At 37.8% G+C, this 16,049-nt stretch overlaps 1 protein-coding gene across 1 annotated transcript in view; it reads left to right on the forward strand.

Moving 5' to 3' along the window:
* Positions 1-16,049, forward strand: part of si:ch211-186j3.6 (neural-cadherin) — a 384,844-nt gene that overhangs the window by 131,434 nt on the left and 237,361 nt on the right. Inside the window, exon 5 of the mRNA XM_041985518.1 lies at positions 6,939-7,050. Coding sequence (XP_041841452.1) covers positions 6,939-7,050 — 112 coding nt within the window. The remainder of the gene's footprint in view (positions 1-6,938; positions 7,051-16,049) is intronic.

Below are 16,049 nucleotides of genomic sequence, written 5' to 3' on the forward strand. Positions count from 1 at the left end.
CAGGCACAAAAACACCTCATAAGCAAACATTTTTATAGTGTTTAATGTTTATTTAAGTTTAATAATTGTGTGCTACATTTCATAAAACACATTTTATTAAATGCAGAAGAATATGTACAGTTCATTGCCCACCCGACTTTTTCAATAATTTTTACTGTCCATTCCAATAAAAGATCTATATCAGTCCAGCACAAATGAAAAAGTTCAAACATGTAAGCTTGTGATTATTTACATGTTTGTATGTATGAGTACATCATCACCCTTCAGGTTGTATTTATGATGGATAACATTTGTTTCCATCATAACATTTGTGTAGGTCTTGGGTGCAACATACATTTAAGGAATTACACCCTCAAAATGTTTTGTGTCTGTGTGTGTTTGAGTGAGCTTTGCCAATGCTGGAGTGGCCAATCAGGAATCCCAGTGGGCCACATAACTCACAGGCTGGCATGTAGGTAGGTAAAAAAAAAAAAAAAAAAAGAATGAGTGGGTAAGTAAGAACGGGCCTACGCTTTGATCTAAGTAATTATCTGAGAAGAATAAATAGCAGTGATGTGCGGATCACAACTGAAATATCTATTCCTCCTATACCAACATTTATATAACTGAACTTTCAGGATAGGTAGGAACTACTTTTCCTTCTGCCTTCCCTCCGCGTCCCAGCAGCACACAGTTCACTCACTGCTCAGTGATCAGGCCGATATGGAGGGATGAGTGGAGATATTTAAGCTTCATGAACAGCAACGATGCAAAGTTTGATGTGTGTGTGAAGACCACAAACCTCCTTAAATGTCTAAGAATCAGTTGTAACACAGAAGCAGAGATGATGAGGTTACGATGAGGCGAAATGAAGAGGAGAGGAAGAGGACAGGTGCTGTTAGGGACTATCCAGATACTATCTGAGGGAGAAAATGTGGAGCTGTTGGAAATGTGTTTCACTGTCAGTCGTTTTTAAGTAAGTGATTTATGTCTGTCTTCTGCTAGATTTAAATTTTTGTGCTGATGTTTAAACAACAAACTTCCCTGCAACCTTAAAACTAAGGCCTCCTGTTTTGTTCAAATGTACAGTAATAAATATGGTTGTGATTGGTTATTGTTATGAAATAAGTCAATAGTACAATAAATAACTGCATGCATCCAGCTTGGAGTAAAACGTCCCTGAGATTACCTCAGTTACACAGACCTAGACTCGGTCAGGTTAAAATGATCATTTCTTAGATCAGGTGTCATTAAACTATTCAGTACTTTGAATAAAATTGTGAGCTTTTAAAGAAAAGATGACAAAAAATGGAGAATAACATCAATCAGACTAGTATGTGCTGATGGTTAAACTGAATAATTTTAAATGTAGGTAGGAATAAATAGGTGCTGAAGTGTACGTCCCTGTGTTCTTCAAATCAAAGTAAACTGACTGGTCCCAGTCCACCCAGTGTAGGTACTGACCGCACAGAGATGTGTTTAGTTATTCCAGAGGCATCTATAGAGTCAGTTTAACATAATATAAAACAGAAGGTTGCAGTCTCAGTAGTGCATGTGTGTATTTCTGAATAAATCACATTTTCTTTTTATTTGTGTACTTGATGAAAAACATTTCAGTGGGTGAAATCTAAAATGAATTCAGACATAAAGACTAAACTAAGGGAGGTGTGGAAAACTTTTCAATAAATATCTTTGATGCCTTGTGGCAGAAGAGACGCTGAGGAGACAGGAAGTAGAAGAGAGAAAAGAGAGACGGAGCCGTTTGTGTGAAACACAAGTTGCTTCTTTTTTAAGATAAATTTTGGTCTTTATTTTGGTCTCTTGGGGTGTGTGAGTGTTAACCGTCTCTCTCTGCTGCTCTGTGTGTTTAGCTTCTGCACCTGCTGGAAGTCATGGCCCTTTCATAAAGGAAAAGCATGGAAACTACTTTTAGTCAGTATTTTTGTAATTTGGTGCAGTAATACAGGAAATTAGGCTTTTAATGTCTTTATTCACACTAGAAACTACAGTATTGTAAGTAGTAACCACATGTTTCACTTATCCAGTTTACGCCATGTCACGAAGAGGTGGGCTGGTCTTAAATATAAAACTCCCAGGCTGAAAACTGGTTCCATTCCAACACTGGCTTTTGCACATGTACAGTAATTTTATAGCTATATGCGTTTTAATTAATTCAGGCTTTCTCTGTAAAATGCACACATTCAAACCAGTTTACTGCAGAACCGTAGTCTTTAAAAAAAAAAAAAAAACATACACACACACACACACACACACACTGCTTCCATAGGAATTCAGAGGGTCGATGTCAGCTAGATGCTGTAAGACAAATGTACGTTATTAATTGATAATAAACCATTCTGAGCACCTCTGTGAAAGCAGAGGCTTTGCTAGTTTGCTGGTCTGAAATGTTCAGTTTTGTGTTCACGCAATACCAAGGATGAAATTCATTAGCAATGAGCTGTCAAGCAGCAATTGCTCCCCTTCAATCTGGGAATAAAGGTTGTAAGGTCATTTCCAAACAATTTGGACTCCCATCTTTTCTCAGTGAGAAAAATTATTCACCAGTAAAAGACAGTGATCAGTCCTCCCAGGAGTGGTCATGTCAGCCAACTGACCGCAAGGTCACACTGTACAATACTTCAACTCTAAAAGCCCAAGAGCTGCATGTCAAACTCTGCAGGTCTCAGTTAGTATGTTAAATGTAAGCGTTCATGACGGTACAATTAGCAAAAGACTCAACGTATAATAAGAACATAGACAGATAGCTGAAATTTGCAAAGTTGCATCTGAATAAAACCAGAAGGCTTCTGGAAGAAAGTCCTATGGACAAACATAACCAAAAGTAGAGCTTATTTGCCATAATGTACAGTTCCAACCAAAAACATTACTAAGCATAGACAGCACAACTGTCAACCATGACAGTGGGAAGGTGATTTTAGCCTTGAACTGCAATCACAGGACCTGGGCACCTTGGAACCATTGAGTTCACCATGACCTCATCTGTACATCAAAATATTCTGGAGGCAAATGTTAAGCCTTCTCATTATCAAATGAAAAAAAATCATGCAACAGGACAATGATTCCAAACATAGCAGCAAAACTGCAGTACAGTGGCTTAAAATTAAAATAATGCTCCAATCACAGGTCAGGACTCAACATGCACAAAATACTGAAACAGTACTTTAAGAGATTTCTGCACAAATGAATACTCACACATCTCAGTGAACATCATAGAGAGAAGTGTAACTACAAAATGTGCTTCTAGAAGCTGTTGAATCATTGGCTGTACTCAGCCTTTCACTCTCTACTTCTGGCTTAGTTTGTATATGATAATACAGTGTAATATGTTGTGGTAGTGTTCATCTGCAGGTATACTGACCTAACATTAAGAACTAGTAAGGACTAGTTGTCATACTCTTGGTTTAGCCTCTTGGTGAGTCATGTGCCGCAACTGAAAAAAAACATGAATACATACAATGTAATTACTAAGTCTGCCTCAGTGATAAACAGGAAATGAAAATAAAGCTATATTTTTATAGAATATAATGTAAATATGAGATTATTTGATCATAGCAGCAACTCTGTTCCAGTTGTGTCTTTATTTGTTATTTTTGTATGTAGATTTTATTTGTCTCAGACTGCTATGGAAAAGGTTAACATTTCATTGCTCTGAATCATATCCTATCAAGACTGTAGCCTCCTCTGTGGTCTTCTGTGTACAGTATATAGCCCACTGTCCCAGAGCAATAATAAGCAAGAAAGCATGCTTCATCTGAATTTACTAACAACTGATCCATTTTCACATTTTTGTGGACATTTGGGTGCTTTTGTTTCCTAGAATAAGTACTATTAAACTATTTAAAACCAATGTTTTACTGCTCTGATTCCACTGTGTTGTATCTCAGATTAATCTTTTTGAAGCTCATCTGTTAAAAAAAAAAACAAAAATGAAAGTAAAGTTTTATTAATCTGGTTTCACTACTTTCTTGTCACATTCTAAGCTTGGTCTCCTCATATATTATGAGTGTGTTTATAAATAACAGCATCCTGCAGAACAAAAGTTTTTTTTTTAATTATTGTTTTGTGGATATTTAACCACAAATGAGTGAAACAAAACAGAGAAAATAAAACAAGATATTGAGCTTGCAAACCCCAACTTAAATGTTTGGCATAGTCTTAAAAGTACTTCCTCCCACTCAGCTGTTTAGGCCCTACGTCACACAGTGACAACAGGGAAAACGGTTCACTGACTGAGCAGGGAACACAGAAAAATGTCGAAAGAATAGGACATTTTCTGGCCTGAGAAATCTAAACAGAGGAAACAACAGAAAAATCTGTAAATGTTCACGTTGATAAACCAGCGTTTTTTTTTTGTTTGGTTTTTTTTTCTAAGATGGCGCCACAGTAGGCAGCTTGTTACCTCAGCTCCCAGCCTGTTTCCTTGTTTTTTATGGGTTTTTTTGTGTTTATAAGCTCTTCTCACTTTTTTGGTCGTGTTTAGTTTGGACTTTAACCAGTCATGGACCTGCAAAGTTTCGTGAGAGTAGTAGCGTGTCTTCTGTTCTCTTTGAGACTTTTTGAGACTGTGAGCCGACCCATTGCAACAGTAGGGTACTCCCAGAGGAGAGACCTGAGATTCCAATGGAAATACTCCCTCAGAGGAGGGGAAGCAGAGCTGGAGCGAAGTACCAGGAGCACATATCTGTCTATGAGTATGTCCATATAAGCAGATATTACCTAACTCTATATTTCCATAACCCTTCCATGCATGCTTGTACATAGAACACCGTTACTGCAGTATATAGTTTTTATTTTATTGTATTTGTATTTAAAATTTCTTTTTATATTTTGATTCTACTTTTCTTACTCTGCTTTTGTGTAGTTCAGCTGTAGTAACACTAAATTCCCTGTTGTGGGATTAATAAAGTCTAATCTCATCTTTTCTCATCTCATCTCATCTTAAATATCCAAGATTGCACAAACTAAACAGCACAAAGATGAAGAAAACGATTGCTTGGTTACTTAATTCTTTAACAATGATTCTTAGTGATAACTACTACATGACTGGAAAGTCTGTGTGGTTGTGTTGGTAACTGTGACACAAACGGCACATCCAAGCTGAGTCAGTTGGTTTGAGGTCAGGACTGTAGGCTCTGGCTCCAGACTGTGGAGATGTGGGATCAGCACTGGTCGCAGAATCTCATCTCCATATTTCTCTGCATTGAGATTGCCTCCAATGATGATAACGAACCTTGTTTGGTAACAATCAGCACAGTGTCCTCCTCGTCTTCTTCACACTTTGACCCTACCATCCAAATGTTGCAGGCAGAATCTGGGCTCATCTCTGAACAAAATGCAACTCCACATGTTCCAGTTTACATGTTGCAGACACCAGCACAAACACACCTGACTGCGAAGGAAAGTCATGGCAGGCAATAGCAGAATCAGCTGTTATCAGAAATGATTTTTTTTTTTACAAATCTGGCTCAGTTTAAAAGGAAAATAAACAGACTTTCCAATGGTATAAGAGTAATTACCAAGAAGCATAGTTACAAGAAAGAAATAATCAACCAAACACATAATTTTGCTTATTTTTTTTGCTAAGACTAGATGTCCTTGTGTTGAAGAAGCAGAATCCACTTTGAAAATGTACATCTGTGTCTCACATGTGACTTAATGGCTTAATTTACTGATCACACCGAGGTATAGTACATCTCCTGTAGGTCTTCTTTTTCAAAACAGCATGAGCAGGTGTTTTCCTGGCTCTTTCACTACTCATAAGCCCCCCACGTACACACAGCTACACAAAAATTGACAGTGACTGGCAAACACAAATCGCCTTGGGGAGTTGGAATGGTCAGATTTTATTATGTTGTCTTTTGCTCCGATGCTGATCTTTGCTGAAGGATTAAGTGACATTACAGAATTTCATCTTACCTTCCTAAACTTAATACCAGTGGCATTTACAGACTGCTCATTGTGTGTCTCGTGTGTGTGATGAGATAGTGTGTGTGTTTGTATACCACTGCATTTACATGGAGGAAAAGATGTGGTGTTGACAGTCAGAGAAGCTTGTCTGGTGCTCATTTCTATATTTTTTGCTCTAAAATACTTAAAGCAGGGAGTCAAACATCTGGTAGGAAAGGCTTTGTTGGCCTTCTTTTCCCTAATGAATTAAACAGCATTACAGTGTCTCAGCAAGGCACACACTCTTGCGCTCACACCATACAAAGTCATCTTTGCGCAGGACTCCTTTGTTAGCTCAGGGCTTCTGAGGAACTGCACTAGTTTTCATCCTCTGCTGACCCACTGGGGTGCAGACTCTGCAGCAGCTTCCTCACCGAGCACGGAGAAATAAACCGGAGGGATCAGGCCAGAGGCTCGCCTTTGGATGAAACTGCCTTTCGGTTAGCGATAGGGTTAATTTGGGTTACTTGCAGATGAAAACCACTCTGGATGCAAAGAAAACCAATTTTGAACAGTGCCTGCAAAAGTAATCCAAGATTTAAAAAAAATTTCATAACACCGTCCCAGTGTGGCTTTTAATCCACAGTATTCCGACTTGTGATTTCTGGAGCAGGTTTGCACATGTAGCTCATCATGTTGCATTACAGGGACATATATGAGAAATGCAAAATCTTTTTTCTTATCATTATTTTTGTAATTTCTTTGAGTAAAATGTTATATTTCATAAATCCAGTCTCAAAGAAAATCTCTAGTTTCTTTGTACAATCTTGTGATTTGAGTCCTTACCTTGAAAATAGGTGTCAGAATTTTTATAGCAAAATATTTTATTGTTTTTTTTTTTATTTTATTTTATTATATTTATCTTTTTTACATAACAGGTTTTTGATGCCACACTTGAATATGAAATGTGTGACAGAGGTAAAACTGTGTGTTATTTAGCTTGTGTTCCCCATTTCTTTTCTGATTCTGTTTCTCCCTCACTTCCTTCTCAGGTACGAGTTGTTATCATTGATGAAAATGACTGCGTCCCAGAATTTCTCCAGTCAATTTACAGCAAGGATGGCGTGCCAGAGACCGTTACAACAGCAACATCTCTGCTGCAAGGTAAGACATACTGACAAGTCAAAGAAGAAACACTTTGCGTGTGATCCGTCTCTCACCAGCAGCACTGATTGCGTTCTTTGTTCCAGTCCTCTCAACAGTAGCAAAATATCACTTTCAACAGCATAACACCATCTTACACCCAGACAGTTCATTATATTTGCTCTGTTGTACAAATTTCCAAAGGGAATTAAAGTTACTTTCAGGTGTTTTTCTCTTCTTTTGCAATTTGAAGATTTGTAGAGAAATGTAGAAGGAAGTGTTTTTTTTGTGGTTGTGTGCTTTTTAACTTAAAAAGGTGCTAATGAAAGAAGCTACTACATAGTGTGAACATGTTTTTATTGTAATAATTTTTTTTGTTTTAAATTAAATTGCTTTTAGACACAGTGACTAAACACACACACAAAATACATGCTGTTACGTATGTGTGTGTGTGTGTTTAAATATTAGATATTTGTAAAGGTAAAAGTAGCCCTCATATTCAAATTAACGAGTCACTGTGCTGAAATTGATTGGCTGTTGAGTCCATTTAATTTGATTCAGGTGTGTTGGAACAGGAAAGCATGTCAGACTTGCAGGACTGTGGCCCATGAGGACCAGGGTTCTCCACCAATGAACTAAAGCTCAACTAGAATCAGATCTTAGGAAAAATCTGACTGGAGGTGTTTTTTTAATGTGAAAGTTGTAGTGGTGACTGATGTGTATATGACTGAATACAGTAATACAGAGAACCCGTCTCATTTCTAGCCAAAAAAAAACAAAAAAAAAACAGTACCTATATTATTTAATGTCTGAAAGTTCATGTTAATCCAGAGTCTCTGAGGAAGCCACATCCCAACTGTAAAAGCAGAATCATTCTGTTTACGCCTCTAAACAAACAAGGTGTAGAGTTTAATTATCCTCTGAACTATAACCTACAAACAGGTCTACTAGCTGCAGGCTAAAAATGAGAATGATCAAGAAAAACAATGTGTGGAATTAGAACAGCACATGCAGCATCTTAATTATTAATGACAGCTCTGATACCTCAGTGAGAATGCTAATTAACTTTGACTCCAGGCAGAAAACTCGCTGTTTTTCTACTTTGTGCAGTTGTCTTGCTGGTAGGTATCATCATCATCTCCATCCTCCACAATGCTCTCGTTGTCACTAAATACTGTAAACAATTTGATTAAAAAAAAGTAAATAAATGAAAAATTTGTTATACCAAATTAGTGAACTCTTGAGGAAAAACTTATGAATGTAATAATAGTTTGTTTTTCTCTTATTTGTTGGTACCTGTAAATAACTACAGTTGTTTGGTCGTGCGATGGATTGATGGTGTGATTTTGAGATGAGTTGCTTAGCAATTCTCCTTGTTGCCCCTCCGCTGATGCCTAAATGCCAGCTGCTGGATGCCATCCTTCACTGATGTTTGGCCCCCTTTACTTCCAGTACATCTCAGGATGGTGGGGCAGCGGACTAGGATGTGTCCCTGCTGCTGCCTGCAGCTGGATTTTGGTATTCAGGTTCTTCTATGTGGCTGTTCTAGTTCCCCAGCTCTTGTCTCTTCTCCAGAACCACAGCCAAAAGCTCCCTTTCTCCACTTCTTCAGAGAAGTCTTTCAGGGCTTTCCGAGCTTTTGTTTTTAAGAAGCCGATGTCTTTCAGGAAGCGCTTAGGTGAAAGCCCCACAAGGCCATTGCAGCTGACTTCCGCTAGATAGGTTGTTGCTCCTCAGTCCTTCTGCTGACAGTCAGACGCTTCCTGAATTGATCCTTCCCTCATCTCAGCAGAGCTGTCCTGGACCACTAACACCAACAGCACCTGTTCTTCCTAAGGACACTGACTAAGAACCACCTTCAGTCCTCCTGATGAACTTTTACTGCTGTGTGATTGAGAGCATCATAACAAACTGTGTGACAGTCTGATATGGAAGCTGCTCTATCACAGAGCGCAAGTCACTCCAGCCATTAAGAACATCCAGATGCTGTCCGCATCGAGCTGGCAGCATACTTAAGGACTCCTCCCACCCTGTCCATAGACTGTTTCCCTCCTCTCATCAGGCAGGCGCTTCAGGAGCTTCCGGACAAGGACCTGCACACCACTTCACACCCCACACCTCCCCATTCCTTCTCCGATCAAGACTGTACTCTACTAAAGTTGTGCCACTGGACTGTCCTGCACACACACACACACACACACACACACACACACACACATACACACAAACACACACACTACTACTGCTACTACGCACAGATCCATCTGTATAATATGTACATAGTACACACTCCGTGAATCACTTGTAAATTACTTACATACTATGTGCATACTGTTAATTTATTATTGATTATATCTGCACTTAATGCTTTTCTTTTTTTATCACCTCTGGTTAGATGTTAAAGGGCATTTTGTTGCCTTGTACCTGTACAGGTGCAATAACAATAAAATTTAACCTAACGAAATGTAATCTAATCTAATCAAATTAAATCAAATCTAAAACAAAAAAAAAAAAAAAAAAAATGGTGTATACAATCTCCTGCTTTAGTGTCTACAAATGGAAACTTACATTATCATTGGGCTGTCAAATTCTTAAGACTTTACTGATTAATCACGGCTTACAAATTAATTAATCATGATGATCGTGACAATGCCTGAGATTTGCCCATTTTTTACTGTATTGTATGAACAGAAAGAGCCAATACTACAAATATTTTTGTTAACTGAACTTTTCCTGGGTGAATGTCAGATGTCCAAGGATCAGTAAATGTTACGTAGTTCTTTATGCTGTTCTAAATCATCTCTACCATGTTCTAAATGATAATCGAGTATTCATACAGCGTCTTCTCACCAACTTTCTCCACGGTCATAAAACCAGCAGACGTGATGACTGAAGTTAAACAGCCAACATTGATGAAGAAACTGATGATCTGGATAAAAACATGTTTTCCTTTTGATCATTGTCTGAGCAGGAATAATAACAATCCTACAATGCAGCAAGTAACATCTGTTAGTAATAAATATAACTGGCTGTTACAAATTTTTCCTCACTTTACATTAGATGACTGGTTCCCAACCTGGGGTCCGAGCACACGGGGGGTCCCTGAGGCTTTAAACATTCACAGCTATTGTGACTAATGTCCACACATTGTCCATATTTTAAGAAACAGAAAAAGTAAGGCTATCTGTTGTTAATTTAACTTTGTGTTTATTGAAGGACATGACTCTGCTAGATTGCAGTATTTATGGTGAGGATCTCACTTTTGAAAGCATAAAACCAAGCAGGGTTTCAGCATGGAGTAGGGCAGGGGGTCCATGTTTTTTTTTTGTATATGCTTGAAGGGGGTCCTCATTGAAAATAGGCTGGAAATCACTGCATTAGATGATCACTTTAATTTTAATAATCGTTAATAGTTTCAATATGTTAAAAACATCTAAACAAACAAACAAAAAAAAAGAGGTATAATTTGAGTCCCCTCTTTTCCTGGCCTGTGCCCCTGCCTGGCCCCCCATCAAAACTTTTCTAGACCCGCCCCTGCATAGCTGAAGTGTAAATTCTTTGTACCACCTGTCAGCTACTCTGTTAGAGAAGGGTTCTGCCAAAAACAATGCATTTGGGTATATAAATATGTGCGGGTGAAGCATAAACCGCTAGTTTCCTCCTCCTCAGCTGAACTATAATCAAACACAACAGAGAAGAGACAAAAATGCCAATCAGCTGATCACCCACAGCCGTCGTGATTCATGTAACAACAGGAGAGGCAGGAGGAGTGGAGACGCAGCGCTGACACAGAGAGGACAGAGCAGCAGCGACATTTCTTTAAAACTACAGGAATTTTTTTTTTTAAAAGATGTGGGAAAAGTGGCGTTGAGCCCTCTCACCAGGAAAAGTGTGGGTGTGATCTTGTTCCATCTTGTCTCTTCATCTCGACACTCCAGTGTTGAACTGAATGATGGCTGTCTGGGGCTTGTAATGCTGCGCATGCATTAAATGGCTTAAAAAATATTAAGGCAGTTAATTACATAAATTAGATGCCGTTAACGTGTTATTTTTGACAGTCTTACTCTTTCAGTCTTCTTTACTGTAAGATTTTTTAATTTCATTTTAATTGGGTACAGTTCATTTTTACTCAACAGATTTGTTTTATTGTTTAAATGTCTGATTGAGCCTAAAAATAATAAATAGAGACAGATTTTAGTTCTTTTGTGATTCGATATGAAGGTAACTGTTAAATCAATATCTGATATTACCCCATCAATGTTTCATTCCTAAACTGAATCAAATTTGTGGTAGAATTTGTGAAATTGTTATCCACTGAATTGATAGTGTATCACCCATAATACATTAAACTAAAACAAAGGTTTTTCATGTGTTTTATAAGACCAATCCAGCTTGCAATGCAAAACTTTTATGAATTTTGACCAAAATGAGCAGTGCTTTTACATCAGGTGACATGACAAACTCTTTATGAGACTAAGAATATCAACACACTTGCATTTCTAAGCAAAAACAGCCACGAGGCACGGTCAAAACAACCAGAGGACATTATGAGAGGAAGCAAGGAAAAGAAGGAAAGTGACAGAGTAAGAGATGACACAATGCTGACTCACATCAGACTTTTGCTGGCTGGAGAAAGCTCAGAGAAGAGAGAAGATGTAACATGGACGCTGAATTAGCCGTCGTCAGGGAGGTGCTTCTGTAAGAACATGTAAAAGTTTCGTACTGCTGCTTTAAGAACTGCATGTGCAGATTCCTCCTTATTCCCCCAAATCAATCATGTCCAGATAGCACCATTTACAATAAAAAGATAATTATAAATATATATCTTTGTTTATAGCGAAGCACAACCAGAGCAACACAATTTCCTTGTACAGATCTCCCATCTCCAGTTGTCATACCAACAAAGAGGATGTTGGAAAATATTCTGACCCAAAAAGTGAGCAGTACACAAGCTAATGCAAGAAGCCAAAAAACTCTGGCTATTCTGTCAGAATGATGTCTACTTGCTGAAAAGAGCTTCGGGATGCAAGATGGATGTTAAATTAGCCTTTGTTAGGGGACTCCAAAGTAAGAAAATCTATCAAAGCTCTGAAGTGATGCTTTTACCTCTTCCTAACAATTATGATACAAGACTGTTAAAGAACCACAGAACAAAATATTGTGCAACTTTTATTTTTTAAAAAAAGATTGGGTGGAATAAATCCAGTTAGCTCAGTAAAATGGCCATTAAATAAATCATATCACCATCACTTGTGAGAGAAAATAAGTGACTGGATGGAGTAATATGTATGAAGTGGGAGGTGCAGCAGGCGCTGAGCTTTCTGCCATCAACAGGTGCATCAAGGGAGGTGAGAAATTTCCCCCTCCTGCGCTGCAATGTGCGTACTCACCCATGTGCATACGTGTTTGGCCATAATTGTGGAAAGGGTTATTCATGAATCTGTAAACAGGGGAAAAATAAATAAAAGCACACCAGAAAAAACATAAAATAAAAAAAAAAGTTCTCCTAAAAAAATGTGTTGGATATAATAATAAAAACTGTAAGTGTATCCTAGAAACTTGAGAGTTTGAACTTTTCAAATTTAAACAAAACAAGTTGTTAAATTTAGTGAGGTGGAAAACGTCTTATAAAGGGCACCTTCGCCAAAAATATCTCCAGTTTTCTCATTAAATGTGAGAAATCCTGAGCAAACATTCTTAAAGGAATGCCCAAGTAATGCAGTTAATTTTCCCCAATCCGTCTCTGAGCAGCCGTCCTTCTGATATGGAAAATTTTCCTCTTACTTAATTAAATGAGTTAAAAGGAAAAGTATTAAGTTTAAAAAAATAATTAGCAGGATAAAATTGGCTTTCAGCTTCATTTTGCTAAACCATGTGCTTGTAATCCCATAATCAGTTCCATCATAAAAGTGGACAAATGCATGTGATCCAGCTGGGGAAGAGGGAATGGGAGAGGGACGGAAAAAAACAAAAACAAAAAAAAAAAAACAAGCTGCACTACCAAGTAAGTCACTTATCTTACTTCCCATAGCGATCTGAGGATCCTACAGTTTCTACCCTCAATACAAATACTTTCTAGCACACTGATATTCTAGAAAGATGTTGGAGATGTGTCCAAAAATGTATAGTGCCCTACTTCTTCACTCTGTTCCACGTAGCAATGCAGCACAACGAAGCTGATGCAAGGTTACAAAGGGATTTACTGAAGAAATGCTCAAACAGTGATCCGAGGAGTAGATCTGTACTTAGTAAATTAAATATTGACTCATGTGACATGTGCTTGGCTGCAGAATGCAATTAGATTCTGGGCAGACACTGGTATTACAGTTCATTTTCTACCCATCATCAATGGATGAGAGGTAGTTCATCACTTTCCAACAGCAAAGCTGCTGCATTTCAGCTGCTGTTCAGAAAACTGTCAGTCTTTGTAAGCAGCACGTTGGTGCATGGCAAACTCCTATAAATTCACCTTTTCCAACATGTACCGCTGAAATAAATCTAAATAACCAACATGACAAACACTGTAGTAAGTCATATAAAACAATGTCACCAGTTTAAAAATGGTCATTTCCTTATTTCATTTGAAATTATTTTAGTTGTACGTTACAATTTCCTCATCTAACAACAAAAAGGGAAAGTGATATTTTTCCCACCTGCACTGATGCTTTTAATTAATTTAATAGAGAAATATGAAACATCTGTCTTATTTAAATTGTTAACACATGGCATAGTTTGATTTTGTAGTAAATAATATTACTGCTACTACTAATAATAATGATACACAAGTTGTGGGAAATTATTTAAACAACACACCCATGCTGGCAAGTATAGTTAGAATACAGTGTAATAGACCTGCAGCTCTCAGTTAGCTGCACGTTCAGTCTTTGTTTACTCCAACCCGTGATGGGAAAGTTGATACACAAGTTGTTTATACAAGAAAACAAGCCAGTTTTGATTTCTTTGGTTCCCATTCTGTTCACATTTATGTTTTTATGAAGGCCAGCCGCTATATTTCTAACAGTTGTTTGGGGTCCGTGATCCAAGTTTGCTCTGCCCATATCAACCCGGATTTGTCCTAAATAACTGGTGGTCACTATAAACTTCATCTCAATCATAGCCTGTTAGGATGCAAAGCAAGTACTCAAGCTTGGAGGTAAATGAAGGTGGATATATATATAATATGCACTGCCTCTAGCACTACATGACAACACCTGGGTCCAACTGGACTCACAGCAGTCTGACTACAACTTAATTATGACGTCCCATCTTGTTTGAATTTGTGCTTGTGTTGTTCTTACTCTCAAATGTAAGTTGCTTTAGATAAAAGCGTCTGCTAAATGACTGTAGAATAGAATAGAATAGAATAGAATAGAATAGAATAGGTTTGATGTGTTTAGTTACGGATTTATTTATTTTTCACTGTTACTTTTTTCAGATAAAGTTTAGGTAGTAGATGTTTTCTACCTCGATGTGGTTTGACTGGCGTCTGCAGGTTTCCATCTCACAGCTGTGACATGTCGTTTATCAGCTGATAGTCCTGCCTGGTTCATCAGGTTGGCCACGCCCCTCGTCGTCTGACTGACTCTGGAGTAGAGTCCTAGGTGTGTGTGAGCATGAAAGCTCCTTCGTGATGGCATCTTTTCCTCGCTTCCTGATTTCTATTGCCTCCTTAATGCATTGTTTGTTTGTTTGTTGCTGCTCTGGTTATTTTTGTGTTGCCATGTGGTGTAATAACTGAAGCAGAGACAAAGGAATAACAGCTGATAAATGACACGTTACAGCGGTCAGATGATGTTTCTGAGAAACACGCCAGTTAAAGATACAAAGACGTCAAGATACAAAACAAACCTTTTCTATCTAAACTTTGTCTGGCAAAAGAAACACTGAAATGAATATCAGAAGAAAGAAGACAAATGAACTTATTTGAACTCTACAGATTTTTTTACCTGCTTCAATCACACAGAGGTTATTTAAAAAACAAAAAACAAGTTATAATCAGCCTTATTTGGCTGTCTGTGTTAGCCCGTGTCATTACCCGCTTCCTTTTCTAATGTGTTGTTACATTACTGAGCTCAGGCCATTATTCTGTTTTTCCTGACAGATTTCTGCATCATTTAATAATAATAATAATAATAATAAATTTTATTTCAAGGCGCCTTTCAAGACCCAAGGTCACCTCACAAAAGACAATGAGCAACAGAAGAGCAGCCACATACACCCGCGCCATCTTGAGAACTCATTTGTCTCCCGTTAGACTCACTAACCTCACGTCTTGTTCAGCCTCTGCTCACCAGATAGTCTTTACTCTTCCTGCCGTCACACATCCCAGCCTTTCTTATTTTGACTTCCTGTATGTGATTCCTCTGCTTCTAGTTTGAGCCTTTAAGCACTGCTGTTACATTTTTGTTATAGCTGTGCTGGATTCCTGCAAGAGACTCAGTTTCTGGCCTGAAAAGGAAACATCATAGAAAATGAGGAACATTATTGAGAAAGAAAAATAACATCCACTTGACACAGCTCTATTTCTTTAACAAACTTTTCTGAAACCAATCATTTTAAGAATCCCATGACTGAAAATGGCAATGGTTTATCATTTCGCTCTTAACTGATTCTAGTAGTTTGGTGCTTATCCAGAATGATAAAACACAGGAGCAACAAATGTTTCGCTTATTGTAACAGCACTTAAAAATCTGTTAAACTATGTTCACATAAAATGAGATTTTCCTGAAATAACTGATGAACTAAAGTTTAGTTTTGCAGGCTTTTAATTCCCCTCTAACAAATTAATTTAAAGCTGTTTAGAGTTCCCCAAGGCTTCATGGCGATAAAAAAATTAGCTTGTTAGCTGAAACAAACATCACTAGTTGTTTTTTGTCTTGTGTTTGTGCATACATTATTCACGTGTATGTATGTGTGGTGCTTTTTGTGAATGAGCACATGAGGTAAATGCAATGTAAGGTGAATTGGAGAATTGAGCTTTTGAAATGGTGAAATGTTCTTGTTAGTGTAAAATATGCTTA

This window comes from Melanotaenia boesemani, chromosome 1 (assembly GCF_017639745.1).
Source record: "Melanotaenia boesemani isolate fMelBoe1 chromosome 1, fMelBoe1.pri, whole genome shotgun sequence".
In the NCBI taxonomy this organism is placed as follows: Eukaryota; Metazoa; Chordata; class Actinopteri; order Atheriniformes; family Melanotaeniidae; genus Melanotaenia; species Melanotaenia boesemani.